This window comes from Danio rerio, chromosome 17 (assembly GCF_052040795.2).
Source record: "Danio rerio strain M-AB ecotype USA chromosome 17, GRCz13ab, whole genome shotgun sequence".
Lineage (NCBI taxonomy): Eukaryota > Metazoa > Chordata > Actinopteri > Cypriniformes > Danionidae > Danio > Danio rerio.
Window position 1 is genome coordinate 50,074,596 of NC_141037.1, and position 20,419 is coordinate 50,095,014.

General features: G+C 34.1%; 2 protein-coding genes across 22 annotated transcripts in view; both read left to right on the top strand.

Moving 5' to 3' along the window:
* ganc (glucosidase, alpha; neutral C) overlaps nt 1-15,389 on the top strand; it is a 43,730-nt gene extending 28,341 nt beyond the window's left edge. For 6 of the 14 annotated variants that reach the window (XM_087291037.1, XM_087291031.1, XM_087291038.1 and 3 more), the window contains exons 11-24: nt 2,326-2,561; nt 2,846-2,972; nt 4,773-4,852; nt 4,948-5,091; nt 5,189-5,285; nt 6,263-6,364; nt 7,248-7,491; nt 7,992-8,056; nt 10,278-10,354; nt 10,442-10,516; nt 10,606-10,719; nt 14,545-14,657; nt 14,758-14,858; nt 14,981-15,389. In XM_087291037.1, coding sequence (XP_087147163.1) covers nt 2,544-2,561; nt 2,846-2,972; nt 4,773-4,852; nt 4,948-5,091; nt 5,189-5,285; nt 6,263-6,364; nt 7,248-7,491; nt 7,992-8,056; nt 10,278-10,354; nt 10,442-10,516; nt 10,606-10,719; nt 14,545-14,657; nt 14,758-14,858; nt 14,981-15,087 — 1,464 coding nt within the window. In that variant the 5' untranslated portion in view covers nt 2,326-2,543 and the 3' untranslated portion in view covers nt 15,088-15,389. Of the gene's footprint in view, nt 1-1,634; nt 1,689-2,325; nt 2,562-2,845; nt 2,973-4,772; nt 4,853-4,947; nt 5,092-5,188; nt 5,286-6,262; nt 6,365-7,247; nt 7,492-7,991; nt 8,057-10,277; nt 10,355-10,441; nt 10,517-10,605; nt 10,720-14,544; nt 14,658-14,757; nt 14,859-14,980 lie in introns of all 14 variants that reach the window. The other 8 variants (XM_087291029.1, XM_087291030.1, XM_087291033.1 and 5 more) reach the window with 3 other exon arrangements.
* Nucleotides 15,390-18,091: 2,702 nt separating this feature from the next.
* The window catches only part of capn3a (calpain 3a, (p94)), a 41,083-nt gene continuing 38,755 nt past the window's right edge, over nt 18,092-20,419 (top strand). For 7 of the 8 annotated variants that reach the window (XM_087288957.1, XM_087288960.1, XM_087288962.1 and 4 more), the window contains exon 1: nt 18,092-18,409. In XM_087288957.1, coding sequence (XP_087145083.1) covers nt 18,158-18,409 — 252 coding nt within the window. In that variant the 5' untranslated portion in view covers nt 18,092-18,157. 8 annotated transcript variants of the gene reach the window in all.

Genomic DNA, 20,419 nt, shown 5'->3' on the forward strand with positions numbered 1-20,419 from the left:
GCCGAATCCCACGTATATTCTTTTGTACATCAGAATGAACGTGAAACTGAGCGCAACATGCACGAGCACAAAACCCCTCCCTGCCTCCTCCCCTGTATGAATATGCTAATGACTCTACTTTGGCAAAACCCAACAAAAAAGCAATGGCAAAAGCAAGCAAGAAGAGAAACTTTGAACAGAATGTGAATTGAAGGTGCTGCTTTCGGAGGTAGACCGGAGAAAAACTGTTTTATTTGCAGGTTTGTCTTCTGGAATTAATAACAAAATAAAAAAATAGAGTGGGGAGAGTTTTTTTTTATAGTGGGAGAGTTTAGCTGATGGAGTTAACACAGTTGTATTATTACAGTAATGTACAGTAATGTTTGGATGGTCAACTGTATGGTATGGAAACCTTATATACTAGACATGCGGATGAACCCGTTTTATACAGCTGAGAAGACACTTTGTAGAGTGCACTTTAACACAACTGCCTCTAGGAGTTGCCAATGGAAAAAAAACAGACACGCACAAAAAATGTGCGTACGCCAGCCATAAAGCTGCCGTGGAGATGCGCACATTCCCACGTTCAGTTCTTCGTTAGTAAATCCAAACGTGAGCGATTCTGAGCGTGAAACCTGGTTGATACATGAGGCCCCTGGTCAGTATTGGTCACAACAATGACATGCCATTCAATTCAAACAAAAAAGCACTGACAAAAATGTTTTCCAAAGAAGCTGAGAATAGTGAAGAGCAAGATTGGCCAGTTTAAATCGATTTTGTGTTGCTTAAAATAAAAATAAAAAAATCATGAAAATAAAAAAAAAATGTCAAGGTAAAATAACAGGTATTGCACAAGACCGTTTACCTACTATTAAGGTTACATACTGTATGCTGGCCGGTGTTGGGTGTAGCGCATTGAGAAGGGTCTGGCTGCAGAGATGCACTTGTTCTTCAGGCTTGCACTCTCGGGCTTGCATGCTCAGGCACCCACACTTCCTATGCAAGTGACGTCATTTACAATCGACACCTGCACCCGCCTGTCACGTCACTTAAAATCAACACAAATAAACCAAAAGTAAGTTTCCAGTTCGTTTGCGTTGACAGTGACGACATTGTTAAATAGTTCTAAGCCTTCATTATTTTGAACATATTAAAGAAAAGGAAAAGGGAAGTTCTCAGATAACATTATCCTAAAATATTTTAATATTAATATTTTTTAAAGGTAAATGTAGGTTTAGGCTATACAGTGTGTTAATTGCAGATCTCCTCTAATAAAAAAAGAAAGAAAGAGATCAAGTTCTGAAAAAGATCAAGCCTCAGTAAAATAGCTGCTGGAATCAGCACAGCTGCTTAGTGGACACAACTATAAATGAGGATGCTTTAATCACACAACAGCACTGGTTTTTAGATGTTAAACCAGGATTATTTTGTACAGTAACTTAACTTTAATGCATCTCTATTAAGCAGCATATTCGTTTACCTATTTTGTGGGCATCGTGTCAGATTTTGAAAAATAAATTGCTGAATTAAAATTAAAGTAGTCCCGCAGTTAATGAGAGAATGTGTTCATTATTTTAAACCTATTAAAGAAAATGAAAAGGGAAGTTTTCAGATAATATTATACTAATATGTTATTTTTTGCGTGTTTTTTATAGGGAAATGTAGGTGTAGGCTATACAATGGCTGCGCCCGAAACCGCCCACTACTCAGTAGGTACTGCATTTGAATTTAAATGTACTACACGGCCATTAGAAAAGTACGTTCTATACAGTATGAATGTGAAAAGTATGAATGGAATTTGGGCCTACTACATCCGCCATTTTGTAATGGTCATGTGTCCCACCTGCGTCAGTTGTGTCGCTTCGCTCCCATTCATAAATTATTTCGTGGAGCATCATGGGATAGCGCAGCGTGCATGGAATCTCGCCCGAAGTAGTAAGCCATCTGGGTACTTCACGCATACGGATTTTCGAATTCTGTGAATTCGGACATACTACTCAACTCGCATACTGATTTTAGCGTACTATATAGTATGGAAGTATGCGGTTTCAGATGCAGCCATTGTGTTTTTAATTGCAGATCTCCTTTAATAAAAAAATCAAGTTCTGAAAGAGATCAAGCCTCAGTAAAGATAATAAAAAGTAACTCAAAAGTAACAATGCATTACTTACTATAAAAAGTAACTAAGTAATGTAACTAGCTACTTTTTGGGGGAGTGACTCAATATTGTAATGCTTTATTTTTTAAAGTAACTTTCCCCAACACTGATGCCGTCACGCATACTTATTGCAAAAAAATTCATTATAAATATATATAGAATTTCATTTATTGTTTATTTGCCAACAGGCTATCAGGCTCTTCCTCCGCTCTTCTCCTTGGGTAATCACCAATGCCGCTGGAACTACGAGGACGAGGCTGATGTAAAAGCGGTGGATGCTGGATTTGACCTCCACGGTATCCCGTATGATGTCATTTGGCTGGACATCGAGCACACCGATGGAAAGCGCTATTTCACCTGGGACTCCAAGCGTTTCCCAAATCCAGCAGAACTTCAGCATCATCTCATGAAGAAGAAAAGAAAGGTATAGTAGTGGATTATGTAAGATAACCAGTATAGTTGTTTAATACAGTGTTTCTCAACCACAGTCCTGGAGGACCACCAGCTCTGCACATTTTCCAAGTCTTCTTAACCAAACAAACCTGATTCAGATCATCAGCTCATTAGCAGAGACTGAAAGACCTGTAATGGGTGTATCAGACAAAGGAGACATCCAAAACATGCAGTGTTGGTGGTCCTCCAGGATCGTGGTTGAGAAACACTGCTTTAATATTTAATTCTATTAAATTAATTATAGTATTTGTTTAGCTGGTTGTTATCAGTGACCCACACATCAAGATGGATCCCGATTGGTCAATTTACTGTGAAGCTAAGAAAGGAGGCCATTTTGTGAAGAACAGAGAAGGCTTTGATTTTGAAGGAACGTGTTGGCCAGGTAAGATCCTCTACACAATATATAATGCCACAGAGCACAAATCTTAAAGGGACAGTTCACCCAAAACTGAGAACTCTGTCTTCATTTACTTAGCCTTCACTTGTTCCAGACCTGTTTGAGTTTCTTCTGTTTAACACAAGAGAAGATATTTTGCAGAAATCTGGAAACCTGTAACCATTGACTTGCATAGTAATTGTTTTTTCCTACTATGGGTGTCAATGGTTACAGGTTTTCGGCTTTCTTCAAAATATCATATTTTATGTTCAATAGAAGAAAGAAACTCAAACAGGGTTATCTCAAACTTGTTTAAAACGAGTACATGTTTATTATTTGGGAATTTGGGAATCTTAAGGAAGATTCACACTGCACTGAAAAATGCTGACTGTTGCTGATATTGTTGCTAAAGTTTTTTTTATTTATGTCTAATAGATGTCTAAACATAGATGTTTAGGCTAAAACTAGGCTAAATTTGGGACGTCAGTGAAGATTTAGTAGTCAGCGGTCCAAAACTAGACTTTCATTATAAATAATTAAAAATAGTCTTTTTCTTATAATAGAGCTTTTCACCTCTTTCGGTTCTTCTGGTCATGATCAAATGAGGAAGCAGCAGTGCTGTTTTATCAAACTAAATACATTTTAACGTTCTGCTATAATGCTGCTGTGTGCAGTCTGTTAAAATACATGACATATTAAAAAACATTTGGTGTTTCCGTGTTTTTTTTTTATTTTTTATAAAAAATTATTTTTTACTTTGAGTTTTGGTTTTGTTTTTAGTCCAAATATCCAAAAATTCCTAAATCGGGAAGGATTTTCTAGACAAGTAAAAAATATGGTCTCGTTTTCAGAAATAATATGTCTAAACAACGTAATTCATAGCCTCTGGAATCAGCACAGCTGCTTAGTGTACACAACTATAAATGAGGATACTTCAATCACACAACAGGACTCCTGGTTTCATAGACGTTAAACCAGGTTTATTTTGTACAATAACTTAACTTTAATGCATCTCTATACAGCAGCATATTCGTTTACCTATTTTGTGGGGATCCTGTCAGATTTGCCCAGAGTAGATGCGCAAAAACAGCTCAACATGTTAAACGTGTGCGTGCGAACATGGTAACCGCATATCTGTGTAGTTTGCTACCTTACTGTGGTATTTGTGACACTGAGTCTCTGTTTTATCGTCTTTGAGTTGTCAGTTTGTTGTGCTTATCTTAAGATTTGACTCTGGTTATCCGTCTCTAAAGAGAAATGTCATTTGAGTGGGAAGGAACAACCAGCTTATTTTCATTTAAAGGCACAGGCCAAAATCAGAGAGAGTTCCAGAGCCTCGGAGCCAGGGAAGAGAATGAATCCACACACTCATTAGATAGTAGCAATATGACAAAAGGAAATAATAATAAAGCAATATTTATATGAAAATAGTAGTAATAGAATATAAAAAAACATAATAAAATGATAAATAATAATCAATATTAATCAAATCATTAAGTAATGATCAATAAAATAAATAATGATAATTATATAAATGACCAATGATCATATGCTTTAATAAAATAATTAAATATATAATAAATCAAGATAAACAAATGAAAATAAAACACAACACAAATGAATGGTTGTTTTCTTGAAACAACACACAAATAAGTGTGCTCAGATTCTCAGATCCTTGGTTAGATTCTTCAATACTGTGGCTTTAACAATAAAAAAACGAAGGTCAAACATTTTTATTCAGAATTCATCTACATTTTTTATTATTTAGCATTTATATTTTTAAAAAGGTGATTTCTGTTCCATCAGGTGAATCCTGTTATTTGGACTTCAGTAGCTCAAAGACAAGATTATGGTATGCCAGACAGTTCTCTCTAAGCAAATATGAAGTGAGTGACTATCACAGTTTAACATAATAGCATAGCCATTTCTGAACACTATCTTAATGTTGAAAATGATATCTCTCCATCCATGCTTCCAATAGGGCTCAACAGAATCTTTGTTTGTGTGGAACGACATGAACGAACCTTCAGTCTTCAACGGGCCCGAACAGACCATGCCAAAAGATGCGCTTCACCATGGAGGATGGGAACATCGAGAACTGCACAACTTATATGGCTTCTATCAGGTAATCTGAGCCCAAACCAGCATGTAATACAGAGAGACACTCTGGTTAAAGAGATATAGAGAGTTATATTGTTTTTTTTTTTCCTTCTCCTTTACAGCATATGGCTACATTTGAGGGCTTATTGACCCGTTCGGGTGGCACAGAGAGGCCGTTTATCCTTACACGCTCCTTCTTTGCTGGGTCTCAGAGATTAGGTAGGTTAGGTAGCTTTCAAAATGTCCTTTTTATAGATCACTTCCCTTCAGAAGCGAGAGAAATGGGTTTAGGTGTCAATTAGGGTTCCTTTTTTGAGGGGTGTCGGATTTTTTTTAAATTAAGTATTAGTTATATGGAATATTTAAAGTAAATATCTATTTTTTGTGTGGTTTTCCATAGTTTGTGACTATCTATTTAGTCACCAATATTAAATACTTCTAGATGGGGTCTAGTTTTGTTTATTTATCTATTATTTTTTCAATTTAATTTAATTTTATTTAATTTTATTTAATTTTATTTAATTAAATTTTTTTATTTATTATTATTATTTTTAATTATTTATTTATTTATTTGTTTTATTCGTTTATTTTATTTTATTTTTTTATCTTTTATTTACTTATTTCATTTATTTTATCTATTTCATTTTGTTTGTTTAATTTAATTTATTTTGTATAACATTTTTAATTTAATTTAATTTATTTTATTTTATTATTCTTTTCCTCTTTAAATTTGTATTTATTTAAATTTTTAGTAAATTATTAGTTCATTTATTTGTCGTTTTTGTTTAATTGATTGTATTTAATTTATTTTTTATATTATATTATTTACATTATATTTTATTATTTTTATTATTTTATCTATTTTTTATTCTAATTAATTCATTTTGTTTAATTTATTTTATATAATTTTTAAATCTATTTTATTTTGTTCAGATAATTAATTAATTAATTAAAACATTGAAAATAAATTGAATTTATTTTTATTTTATTTATTTTATTTTGTTTAATTAATTAATTTTATTTTATTATTCTTTTCCTTTTCAATCTTGTATTTATTTACATATTTGTTAAGTTATTAGTTCATTTATTCGTCATTATTGTTTCATGATTGTATTTTTGAAAGCACATTGTACATTCATCCTGATATTTTTTCATTTTCATGTGTCATTAACAACTCTGTGTTGTTAATTTTACAGGCGCCATCTGGACTGGGGACAATGTTGCTACCTGGGAGTACTTAAAGATTTCAATCCCCATGCTGCTGTCTCTGAGTCTGACAGGAATACAGTTTTGTGGAGGTTTGACAGATGACATCTTTATTTTAATACTTCATATTTTACACTTTAAAGTATTTTAAACAGTATACACTGTTCAGAAGCACTGTGCACTGTGATTGGACATTGAGACTCAGCGTGAGTTTTAAGATGGCTTCAAGCAACGCAGGTGTTCAGGGAAAGTTGCGAATGGTAATACTCCCGTTTTATCAATGTCCAATGACAGAGTAGCTGTCTTCTTTTTTCATAAAACATTAAAGATTTTTTTTTAGCTGAAACAATGATCCTTGTTCACATCAACACTATTGGCACATTGCGAGTCAAAAAACATCTAGACAAAACTAATTGAAGAAACACTCAAATTATGAAGCAAAATGGTTGACCTTTGCAAGTGCAAAACTGAACATTTTTACCTGTAATGTAAAGGTAAACATCATTTTGGGGTGTACTGTCTCTTTAAGACAGGGGTCACCAATCTCGGTCCTGGAGGGCCGGTGTCCCTGCAGGCTTTAGCTCCAACTTGCCTCAACACAGCTGCCTGGGTGTTTCTAGTATAACTAGTAAGACCTTGATTAGCTGGTTCAGGTGTGTTTAATTAGGGTTGGAGCTAAAATCTGCTGGACACCGGCCCTCCAGGAACAAGTTTGGTGACCACTGCTTTAAGACACCAAAGACTGTACTAAAGAATGCTGAAAATGAAACTTTGACTTGAAAGGAAGTTAAATTGAAAATGTATTGAAACAAAATAGTTATTTATTATATTAATGTCACATTATTACTTTTTTTAAACTGCATATTTGGTTATAAAATCAATAATAAATCATGTTTTGGTAAACATAAGAGACAGTTTTGGAGTTTGGAGTTTGGTGTAAAGGGATTAAATATCATCATGTGTATGTGTGTGTAGCTGATGTAGGGGGCTTCGTGCAGGATCCAGACCCTGAGCTTCTGGTTCGCTGGTATCAAGCAGGGGCCCTTCAGCCATTTTTCAGGGCACACTCTGCCAAAATGACCAAGCGTCGTGAGCCGTGGCTGTTTGGAGAGGAGGTGACCTCTGCGATCCGCTCTGCTGTTCAGGACAGATACTGTCTTCTGCCGTACTGGTACACACTGTTTCACCAGGCACACACAGCTGCACTTCCACCTATCAGGTACTGCTTTTTCAGCCCCAGTACAATATTTGGTCCCACTTTATATTAAGTGGCCTTAACTATTATGTACTTACATCAAAAAATAAATACAATGTACTTACTGTGTTTATAATGTATTTGAGAACACTTGTGGTGCTTTTGAGTTGGGATAGAGGTTGGGTTATGGACAGGTTTGGTGGCAAGGGTAGGTGTAAGGGTGGGTTAAGGTGTAAGGGATGGTCAACAGTGTATTTACAAATGTAATTACAAAAGTTAATTACAGATGTAATTACATACATGTACAGTATTTTATCAAGCATAAGTACACAGTAAATACATGTATTTACACAATAAGTACATTGTAACAAACTATTAGTTCCTATGTAAGTACATATTAGTTAAGGCCACTTAATATAAAGTGGGACCCTATATTTTATTTATATGGATTATATTTATGCTCATAACAGTATTCTAGATTTACATGTTTTGACAAAAAAATTTGTTTCTGTGTTTCCCTATAGACCCCTTTGGGTGGAGTTTCCCAAGGATACCAGCACATTTGCTGTGGAGAACCAGTACATGATTGGTAAAAAACTACAAAAACAGTTGTTATATTATTTATAATTTTAAAAAAATCATAATATTTACATTAAAGAGAAATATTTGACCCCTGGAATTGATTTCTAGAGGGATTATTTACATTCATAATGGTCATTTTTATTCATTTCATCGGTTTGTCTTTTGTTAAAATGTCAAATTTTAAATGAAGCATTTATCTCAATACTATAAACCAGGGGTGGGCAAACTTATGTCCTGGAGGGCCGGTGTCCTGCACAGTTTAGCTCCAACACTAATCAAACACACCTGAACAAGCTAATCAGTGTCTTCAGGATCACTAGAAATCTATAAGCAGGTGTGTTTGATTAGAGTTGGAGCTAAACGGTGCAGTACACCGGCCCTCCAGGACCAAGTTTGCCCACCCCTGCTAAAAACTGTTACTTATGAGGTGGCACGGTGGCTCAGTGGTTAGCACTGTCGCCTCACAGCAAGAAGGTTGCTGGTTCCAGTCCCAGCTGGGCCATTTGGCATTTCTGTGTGGAGTTTGCATGTTTTTCCTGTGTTGGAGTGGGTTTCCTCCGGGTGCTCCATTTTCCCCTACAGTCATGTGGTATAAGTGAATTGAACAAACTAAATTGGTCGTAGTGTATGAGTGTGGATGAAAAAAGAAAATGAATAATATAATATAATATAATATAATATAATATAATATAATATAATATAATATAATATAATATAATATAATATAATATAATATAAGGCGACACAGTGGCGCAGTAGGTAGTGCTGTCGCCTCAAAGGAGGAAGGTCGCTGGTTAGTGCCTCGGCTGGGTCAGTTGGCGTTTCTGTGTGGAGTTTGCATGTTCTACCTGCGCTCTCATGTGTTTCCTCCGGGTGCTCCGGTTTCCCCCACAGTCCAAAGACATGTGGTACAGGTGAATTGGGTAGGCTAAATTGTCCGTAGTGTATGAGTGTGAATGAGTGTGTATGGTTTCCCAGAAATGGGTTTTCGGCTGGAAGGGCATCCGCTGTGTAAAAACGAGCTGGATAAGTTGGCGGTTCATTCCGCTGTGGCAACCCCAGATTAATAAAGGGACTAAGCTGAAAAGAAAATGAATGAATAATATAATATAATATAATATAATATAATATAATATAATATAATATAATATAATATAATATAATATAATATAATATAATATAATATAATATAATATAATATAATAATGTGAATTTGAATATTTATGAAATCAATGGCAATTTCTTTGAGATTTCTTTGTAATGACCTTACTACCTTACTTACTAACAATCTCCAGACTTTCTTATTAAATACTCATTAGGCATTTTATTTATACATCCTAAATATTTTGTTTATTTTTTTTAAATAAGTGGCTTTGCAATTTGTTATATAAAAAAGATAGCAAAAAGTGGATTTGAACTGTGATTGACTGAAAAGAGTCACCCCCTAAAACACTTTTTTTTGTGTGTTATATGTCACAAGGGGGAAATACGAATAATTAATCATAACTAGTTACAACTAATTATAAAATATCTATATATATATATATATATATATATATATATATATATATATATATTTTTTTTTTTTTTTTTTTTTTTGACATTTTTTTTTTCTTTTGACATTTTTGGGTCAAGATTGTTATTTGCAAAATCGGCATGATTAGGGACTCCAGTTATAAGCAAGTGTGATACACATACAGTTGCAATCAGAATTATTAGCCCCCCTTTGAATTTTTTTTTATATTTCACAAATAATGTTTAGCAGAACAAGGAAATGTTCACAGTATGTCTGATAATATTTTTTCTTTGGAGAAAGTGATATTTGTTGTATTTCAGCTAGCATAATAGCAGTTTTAATTTTTTTTATTAAACATTTTAAGGTCAATATTATTAGCCCCTCTATATATATTTTTCGATAATCTACAGAGCAAACCATTGTTATACAATAACTTGCCTAATTACCCTAACCTGCCTGGTTAACCTGCCTAGTTAAGCCTTTAAATGTTACTTTAAACTGTAAAGAAGTGGCTTGAAAAATATTATTTACTGACATCATGGGAAAGATAAAATAAATCAGTTATTAGAGATGAGTTATTAAAACTATCATGTTTAGAAATGTGCTGAAAAAATCTTCTCTCCATTAAACAGAAATTTGGAAAAAAAAATAGACAGGCTACACCAGTGTGAGATTTATAGTGTGAGCTTTATGACTGCTTTATGTTTTCCAGGCGGTGCTCTCCTTGTGTGCCCTGTGACAGATCCAGGGGTCACAGAAGTCAAGGTTTTGCTCCCAGGGTCTAATGAGGTAAGACTTTTTCACAAACCAGTTGAACTCTCATTGTACTGAAAGTGAAAGTGTGTTCATAAGAGATATTGTGTGTGTGTTTAAAAGCTGTGGTACGACACAAATACATCAGAAGTACACAAGGGTGCCAGAAGTCTGGATGTACCAGTGACTCTGACCACTGTGAGCGAATCACATTACACCTCTGATGCTGCAGTCTACTGAGCACTAACTGTCTTACAGGGTTGTTTATAATGTATTTTCTGTATTAGGTGCTTGTTTTCCAGCGCGGGGGAACAGTGGTGCCTAGGAGAACAGCTTGTGGATCTTGTACAGCAGACCTACAGCATTATACAATCACTCTTACTGTGGCTCTGGACATTAAGGTGACCGAACTGCAAAAAAATGCTTCTTTTACTTCTTGTTTCTTGTCTAAATATCTAACAATTCCTAAATCAAGAGGCATTTTCTAGATAAGTAAAAATATAGTCTTGTTTTCTGAAAAAATATGTCAAAATTAAGTGAGTTTTATTCTTAAATCAAGCTAAATATTCTGTCAATGGGCTAAGCGTAATATTCAGGCCCTATCATACACCTGGCACAATAAGGTGCAAGACATGTTTGCCCCTATGTGTTGCTACTATGCCCAGGCTCATTTCCCAGACCGTTTGAATAGTGTGAGTGCTCTGAATCGAGCTCAGGCATGGTTCACTTGGCCAGCCCTGTCGTAGTTTATTATAGACCAGTGGCGCCCCCAGAAATTTTCTTAGGGGTGGCCAGAAGAAGCCGCACCAAATCTTGGGGTGGCACACAAAAAAAAATAATGAATTCAGTGTAATGTTATATTTGTGTTTCTGGTAAATAAAATAATGTAGTAATTATTCATTTAATTAATTCTACTTGAAATATTGCAATTTATTCTTTGAAATAATCCAGCAAGGACATGTGCAAACCAAATAAAAATCTATGTTTAGTTTAAAAACACTTTTCATATACTGTATAAATAACTTCTTTTTTTTTTACGTGCCTTTATTGTTCATCATACGGTATATGCCATGTCTAAAATTAATTAAGATTAATGAGTTTATTATTCCCAGTGATGGGTTGCAGCTGGAAGGGCATCCGCTGTGTAAAAAATGTGATAGATAAGTTGGCGGTTCATTCTGCTGTGGTGACCCTGGATTAATAGAGGGACTAAGCCAAAAAGAAAATGAATGAAAGAATAATGAGTTTATTAATTACCCAAACAAATGAACAAACTGAACAAAAGGCATTACTATATACACACTCACTATACCTAATAATATAATTTATCCATATTGCTTTTTGAACCATTTTATTAATGCAGCTTCTTCTATTGATATACTGTACCTTAAGGTAAATATTACATAGCCATTGCTGTCTATTGAAGGTGTGTGCGTGCTGTCAACGACGATCGGGGAGGGTAGTGGCGGTTCTAGTTTAAATGATACCCTGGGCGAACCACCCTATACACCCCCCACCTCTCTTGAATTGTTAGATTTGTTATTCAATAAATTTAACAATTTATTTATATTTATTCTAAATAAATACAATTAATATTAATATACAATTATTATTCTAAATAAATAACAGAAATCAGTCCTAAATATTAATGGAAAACAATAACTGGAGTGATATGCCAAGATCACTTAAGAAACCTTTTTGATGAAAATTAATTATGACAATTCTAAAGAATACAAAAAATGTATTATAGAATTATCTGTGGTCTTAGACCAGACCATGGCTGAGAAATCATGTTATGAAGTCTTACCTCCCTGACTCATTATCCCTCCTTTCTGCTTTAAAGGCATGCTTAGTGAAAGTATCATCATCATCATCATCATATTATATAAACTTTAGTCGACTTTCAAAACTCGCTGCGTGCCGACACCTCTGCACAAAAGGCTGTTACTCCGGTTTCACGGCGCATGAGCGGTGCCTATTTTGTCGGCGTGCATGCAAACAACCAACCGGGATTCACACAGGAGTGCACGAGGACTTTATGGTTGTTTATGAGCGTCAAAAGTAGCAGATCTGTTCAGCCAAATATTTCACTGCCTCACTCCATCCCAAACTGATATAGATAAATAAATCTCCACTGTGCTGAGCTAGAGCACTTCTCCTCTGTTAAACTGAACAACTCATTATCAATGACGTAAGCGTGCTCAGGCCCGAATGTAATGTGAGTGCGGGCCGTCGGGGAGACGGGAGAAGGGACAAGTGTGCTTTGGCCCGGTTCAAGGCAACTGTACATAGTGTGAGTACGCCCTTAATTTTCCCATTTTCCGCCACATTGTTTAAATAGTAAATCCATTTTTGCTACTTTGTGGGCTCATGGGCGTGCCAGTCTAGAATGTAGGTGTGTTAAGGCGCATTGTTGGCACGTTGTTATTGTAAGGAACTAAAATAGACTGTGCAGTAGACCGGCTGAGAGCAGGTCTAAAGTTCAGCGCAGAGTGTTGTGCGCCCCGCTCATTGCTTAAAACATGCGAGATGCACAGCAAATACCTTTACAAATGAAAAAGGATGAATGAATTAAAGGATTAAATTATTACAAAAATGATTATTTTCTACAAAAATATAAAAACCACCACCTCCATGCCTTCTTCATCTCGGGGGGCTTTTTCAGTTTATTCACGACAATTTGCTTTTGTATAATGATTTTATTATTAGCAGTATTATTTATTATATGCAGATTTATATTTGTTTTATTAAAAACAAGCTTAGATTTGTCCACCTGTCAGGTTTTAGACATTATGAGAGATAGGACATGTGTTTGGCTCTTTTTATTTTGTCCATTGTTCATTTATTTGATTGCTGTAAATTAGAACTGAATTTAGAAATGGTTTTGAAACAAGTCTTTGTGCTTAACAAACAAAATTAATTATGTAGGCTAATGGATGTTTCCTCCGGGTGCTCCGGTTTCCCCCACAGTTCAAAGACATTTGGTACAGGTGAATTGGGTAGGCTAAATTGTCCGTAGTGTGTGTGTGTGTGAGATGGGTTGCGGCTGGAAGGGCATCCGCTGCTTAAAAAACGTGCTGGATAAGTTGGCGGTTCATTCCGCTGTGGCAACCCCGGATTAATAAAGGGACTAAGCCGACAAAAAAATGAATGAATGTTTCCAGCTGTCAGTTACTTCAGTCTGAAATTACAGGTGATTGAAGAAACATAATAATAATAATAATAATAATAATAATAATAATAATAAATGAAAAGAAAGAAAGACAATAAAAAACGAAGTGTATATATAAATACATGTAGACATTTCCACCAGTGAAAAGATTCATTATAAATAATAATAATAATAATAATAATATACAAATGAAGATCAGAGTAAATGATAAATTAAATAACTATTAAAAATGAAATATTAGTAGGGCAGTTGAATTTTTTGTTTAGACATTTAGACTAGAAACAATACAAAAAATCTCAAGTAAGAAAATATTTTTTTGTAGCGCATTGAAGTAAAAGTACCATGTGCTGCCATAATATATCGTCTGATTGTCATTTTGTTGAATATCATGGAATTTTAAGAGTACTATTTCAGATATTGAAAGTGAGGGATTTTATTTTGTCCCAATAAAAGAATATAATGTTTTTATATAATATATATATATATATATATATATATATATATATATATATATATATATATATATATATATATATATATAAATATATATATATATATATATAAATATATATATATATATATATATATATATATATATATATATATATATATATTTTTTTTTTTTTTTTTTTTTTTTGGAAATTTATTTTATTTTCTTTTTTTTTTTTTTTTTTTTCATTTTCATCAATCATGGTTTCCCATATTTTGCCTACTGTTACAATTAGTCAGTTTTTTTTTTTCCATTATAGGGTTAGTGTAGGAATATTTTACAGTTTGAAACCAAAAATGAGCAGTCTGTCAGGTGAAGAGCCGGAATCAGAGATTCAATTAAAAGCACAATTAGACATTTTGTGCTCTCCGTAATGCACTTTTGCGCATGCGGGTCAGTTTAAGACCATGATCTGTTCATCATCACCGCCATGCAAAGACATCAGCTCTGAGAAAAAATCAGATTTGAGCACTAAGCCTCGCAGTGTGAATGTAGCCTTAGCTCCGTAGTTCCTTAGCATTAAACATAATTCCATCTTTTGACTTGTTTTGTTTCGCTTTACAGGGCAAAGCTGATGGATTTCTTTATTTGGATGATGGCCACTCTTTTAATTACAGAGACCAGATGCAGTTCTGTCTGCGGCGCTTTAGCATGCAGGCCGGCAGGCTTGTCAACAGGTAATAACCCAAGTTACATCACTTTATTTCCTTCCTGTTTTGTTTTAGGTTCCGTACCATTGAGTATTCATAGACCTCAGAACGTCATTCTCCTTTTCAGCTGTGCTAACGATAAAGGCTTGTTTGTCTCTGATGACAAAGTGGAAACGGTGGTCATTCTTGGTCTGAAAAGTGTGAAAAGGAAACCCAAGCTCAAATCAGGTGGGAAGAGGCCTAAAATGTCCTTCCATGTTAAGTATTAGTAGATTACTACATATATAAATGATGTGACGGTAAACAAAAGAGACGCTCGTCACTAAAACTTCTTTTTTTTTTTCTTTAAGGTGCAAAGAGGACATCGGTCATGTTTGAATTTGACAAAAAACGAGGCGTATTAACATTAAGTGGTTTGGAACTTGAAATATGCAAAGACTGGGAAATAATAATATAGCCATGGTGTTTTTTGGGGTGCTGTTTAAACCTCACGGCAGTTTATCATTGCAATGATATGTTATAGTTGTTCATTGTAATTAAATCAGTGGTTTAATATTTAAGATTCCCTCCAAAATGATTTACTACCTCAAGTTATTTTAATAATAATGTGATGACATTTCAGCTGTTGGGTTCTTTTATCTTTAATTTGATATAAAACTGTAGATTTGACAACATTGGAGGGACAAATGGGTTTTGAAAATATACAAAATTTGCTGTTAAACGTTTTGATTCCTAAATAAAGGATTGTCAAAGAGCAAAGTCATATCTTTTATTCATTAGCGATATACAGCTATTAAAAAAAATTGAAGACCACTTGAACAGTCTTATGAGTATGGTTTTGATTTAATTTTGATTTATTTATTTCGAACAAGAAAAAAATTAATTATTCAAAACAATTCTTCAGACAAAATACATTTCATTATGGTCGATATGGAGCAGGATGAAGTGCAAGCTTATTATTTTCCCCACTCCATTACCACACACATCATTCGTCTCTTACTTTAATTTATTTCTTCATTTACTTGTCTCTTCTTTTTACCTGAGTCATGCATGAGCTTTACATGAGAAATACGTACATTTTTTGGCATCTTTGACATATTGTATGGTTAATTCACTATTTGTAGATTGACATGTCATAACATAGACCTATTGCAAACAGCCATTAACTTAAATCATTGTGTTCTTTTTTCAATCACCTCTATTCATCAACATATTTCTTTAATAATATATTTTTTACGTTTTTTATACATTTTCCGTATTTTTACAATCACCATTATAAATCATTAGATTCCTTTAATAATAATAATTATATATATATATATATATATATATATATATATATATATATATATAAATATTTTATTACTTTTATTTAATATTATTTGTTTGAGTAAAATTTCATTTTAGATTTTTTTTCTTCTAAACATGGAATTTTGCGCTGTTTTCAGACACATTTATATTTATTTTTAGACAATACTGCCAAGGATTTCAGAAGAGTTAGGAAATCAGTATTTGATGGAATAACCTTAATTTTTTCAAATAAATTATCAAATTCAAGTTTATTTGTAAAGCAATGACTATCATTTCAATGCAGCTTTACATAATTTTTATGGTATTACCTTAAAATCTAAATCAGAAAAAGTTAAGGTGTCGAGTTTTCCTTGGACAATACTGCGCTCAATCATACACAGTTGAAGTCAGAATTATTAGCCCCTCTGAATTATTACCCCCCGTTTATTTTTTTTTCCCCCAATTTCTGTTTACCAGAAATAAGTTTTTTTTCAGCTCATTTCTTAAAATAATAGTTTGAATAATTATTTTTTTTTGAATTATAATTTTTCAAGACCCTTCTATACAGCCTTTAAAGGCTTAACTAGGTTAATTAGGTTAACTAGGCAGGTTAGGGTAATAAGGCAAGTTATTGTATAACGATGGTTTGTTCTGTAGACAATCGAAAAAAATTATAGCTTAAAGGGGCTAATAATATTGTCCTTAAAATGGTGTTTAAAAAATTAATAATTGCTTTTATTCTTGTCGAAATAAAACAAATAAGACTTTCTCCAGAAGAAAAAATATTATCCGACATACTGTGAAAATTTCCTGAATCTGTTAAACATCATTTGGGAAATATTTAAAAAAGAAAAAAAATTCAAAGGGGGGCTAAAAATTCTGACTTCAACTGTACATACCTGCAGTTAAACAACTGATACTTGCATATAATATATTTTCAATTAAGTGATCATATCATCAAAATTATTAAGTACAATTTTTTTGGTGTATCACTTAAGATTGAACACCCCACATTTGCAATAAACACCACACGTTTGCTATACTGACTTGCCGTTTTCAGAATTTGTATATTATTTTTTACTTTTTTTTTGCTAAAATGTGGAAGATATTTTATCACAATAAAACAAATGACAATATTTTACTGAATAAAATGAAAAAATGGCTCACAAATCAAGACAACACTGATTTTTATTTTGCTTTAACTTATTTTAATTAGTCAAGTGTTGACTAAACTTTTTTTAAGTTAACTATACAAAGTTTAATGTCATATTCTTAGTCAGTTTTATTGATGTAAGTTGGGACGACTAGAAAAGTTTGAGGTTTGATTCAACAAAAAAAATAAGGCAGAAAGATTTTTACAGTGCAATGATAAATAAAATTAATCAAAAGAAATTGTTAAAACGTTGATAATGTTACAGAAGATTTCCATGTCAAATAAATGCCTTCCCTTTAAACTCTACATTCATCAAATAGTCCAGAAATTAAAAGTAATTGTATTAAAGCTTGTCAGTTTCCATTCAAAGGTCATAATAATAAATAAATGAGCACCAAAAACTGAGTCGTGCATCACAGAAATTAATAGTAACTTCACTCACTTTTTTTAATTGTATTTTTATACTTTTAATTCCAATTATATTGTATAATATTAAAATTTTAACTGCATTTTGGAATTTGCGAATTCCAAATTTTTGAACACAACTAAAAGCTACAGAAAACGATGATTGATTTCCCACAAAAATCCATAAAGTCACATAAAACGGGGAGTTTTGTAAAGTTATGTCAAGCCTGCTGTCTTTATGCTGAGAGTGCTCAATGCCCAACTCTATTGAGACCAGGTTTAAAGGCTGTGAATGCCTTCTGCTGAGGCAGGCCATCTCACTGGCCTCTCTTTGCAGGCCTGCTTTCCTTTGTGTCACCCTACAATGATGGCACGAGCGCCCAAATGTCGCCCAATACTCATTGTTTGCCAGCCAATGGGAGCAGCCCAAAGAGAAGACTGTAGCAGTTTGTGTTTGTATGCAGGTAGCGTTTTTGGAGTGTGTCCACAGGTGCTGTTTTTCTTCTAACCCTGGTTTTTACTCCGTGACCGCACCAAAAGGCACGTCATTTGGCAAGACGACCAATCACAGGTCAGCTGTTTGAATTTATGCCAGGGATTTTTGGGGGCTTGCGAGACTTAAGTTGTGGTGGCAAAAGCCGGTGTTTTCAATCCCTTAAAAAAAAAACAGTGAGACAAGATGCCCTATACGCCGTCTGGGTTCTTCTGCGACCGTTTAATTCGGGAGAGGGAGAGAAGGGATGGCGAAGGGTCGCTGAGCAAACCCATTCGCTTCAGTGGCCAGGACTACACCCTCCTCAAGCAGGAGTATCTCCAGAAGAAGACCCTGTTCGAGGACGAGACCTTCCCTGCTACTGTGGACTCTCTGGGCTATAAAGAACTGGGCCACAAGTCTAACAAAGTCAAGAACATCGTCTGGAAACGTCCCAAGGTAGGAGGCAAGGGAGCTTATGTGGGTTTGGATGGATTTGGACTAGCATTAAGGGGTGGGACGTGGACAAACAATGTAAGAGTTTGGTATTTTAGTGGAGTTCATACAAATTACTCAATAATCTGTCAAAAAATTACTAGATTGAAAAAAAATTCTAGATTGAGATGGATGTTGAAATGGCTCATGGGATGGATGGATCTTTTTTTGTAGATGAACATTGTTCTTGGCCAATGATAATGCTTAGATTTCTAAACTGGTAAAGAACTGAAAGTTTCAACTTTTTTGAGTGCTGATGCGGTAAGATGAAGAGATCAGATGCAAAAGCTTCAATTGCCACCTAAAATTACTTATAAAATGAGAATTCTTCTCAGCCTCCAATGTTTACATTGTTAACTCACTTTGAAGGGATGAAAAGTAATTATTCATTGCCATAAAAGTGAAACTACTAACCCTACACACAGGAGCCTGAGAAGAAACTGAGGTGGAATTTAGAGGCTTTTGCACATTAACTCTATAAATGTGAATTATAGATTTTTGCAGGGTATACAGAAGCCTGATGTAGATGTATTTAAAGTTTTTGTGGCAAATATTTATTGAGTATATGCCATGTAAAAGTCGCAATACTGAGAAATAGTTGTATTGTGAGATATAAAGGAAGTACTAATCAATTCAGTTCATCTTCATTTCGATAGCGCTTTTACAATCTAGATTGTGTCAAACATGGAAGTTCTTGTAAATTAAATCTGGGCCAGTTTTTTAGAGTTGAAGTTCAGTTCAGTGTGGTTTAATTTTCATTGCTGGAATTCCAAACACTGAAGAGCAAATCCATTGATGCACAGCTCCACAAATTCCACTATGAGTAATACCAGAGTCCCTTTAAGGCAAGTCATTTCACTCGGCGGCCATCTTTGAAACACCTCTCAGGCAGTATACTGGGGGCATTCTGTCTTAATGGGGAAACATTTAATTCTCCAAAAACTACTGGTCAAGCTTATGATTGAATTTCATATTAGTAATCGCAAAATAAAAAAAACTAAATAACAACTGTCTCATAAGTTTTGTTTCTAAATGTTCGAATCACACAAAATCTGCAGAAAGTCACGTCTGGTCCAAGCCCCTCCCCTCAATGATTGGCTATTGTACTAGAAGGCGGGCTTTATTCGCCATATAGCGATCGACGATTGGCTCCTGTACTGGAAGGCGGGCTTTATTAGTCATATTGACCTCTACAATTTTTTTTTAAAACAATACAAGTGACATGTCCTGTGTTTTCTATAGTCTTTGGTAATACCACAGAGCATAGAATCATCAAGAGGCAACACTCTAGTGTAATTTGGGAAACTAGATGGTGCGGCGGCCATTTTAGAATTAAAATTCCAATAGAAACAAGAGCATATTATAAGTCTGTAAAATAAACTATTAAAAGTGCTGATGATTGTGATAGTAAGTGTTATATTGTCATCTTTCAGGTTGTATCTCAGCTTTAATGCACTTTTTAAATAAATAAATAAAAACAAAGCAACTGCTTGCCACCGCGACAGCAAAAAGTTCCAATGGACAACCGACCGCTTTCCAAAATGGCGGAATCCAGGGCTGTTGCTGGGCGCTGCTGTTGCAATAGAACGTTCTGTTGAGAGTCGCCTCTTGGTGATTCTAATCTCTTTGGTAATACTCACAGTATACTATGACATATTTGAACAATATTATGTGGAAAAGTCACAGTTATGAAGAAAGAGTCACTTCGGGAGATCTAAAGATGGCACTGCCAGTAATAAAGTTAGACTATAATATATTTAGGTCAATTAAGAGGAAAAGTCTAAGTTATGAAAAAGGAACTGTTGCAATTACGATAAGTAGGTTTGTCACACTGTGATAAAGGTGTAACTGCAAATACTCTGCTGTAAGTAATACTATGTTGAAAATGAAAAGGAATAGTCACATTGTGAGACACGAAGTCACAACATTGAGAAGTAATTATTTTGTCAGATAGTCGTAATTACAATAAATAAT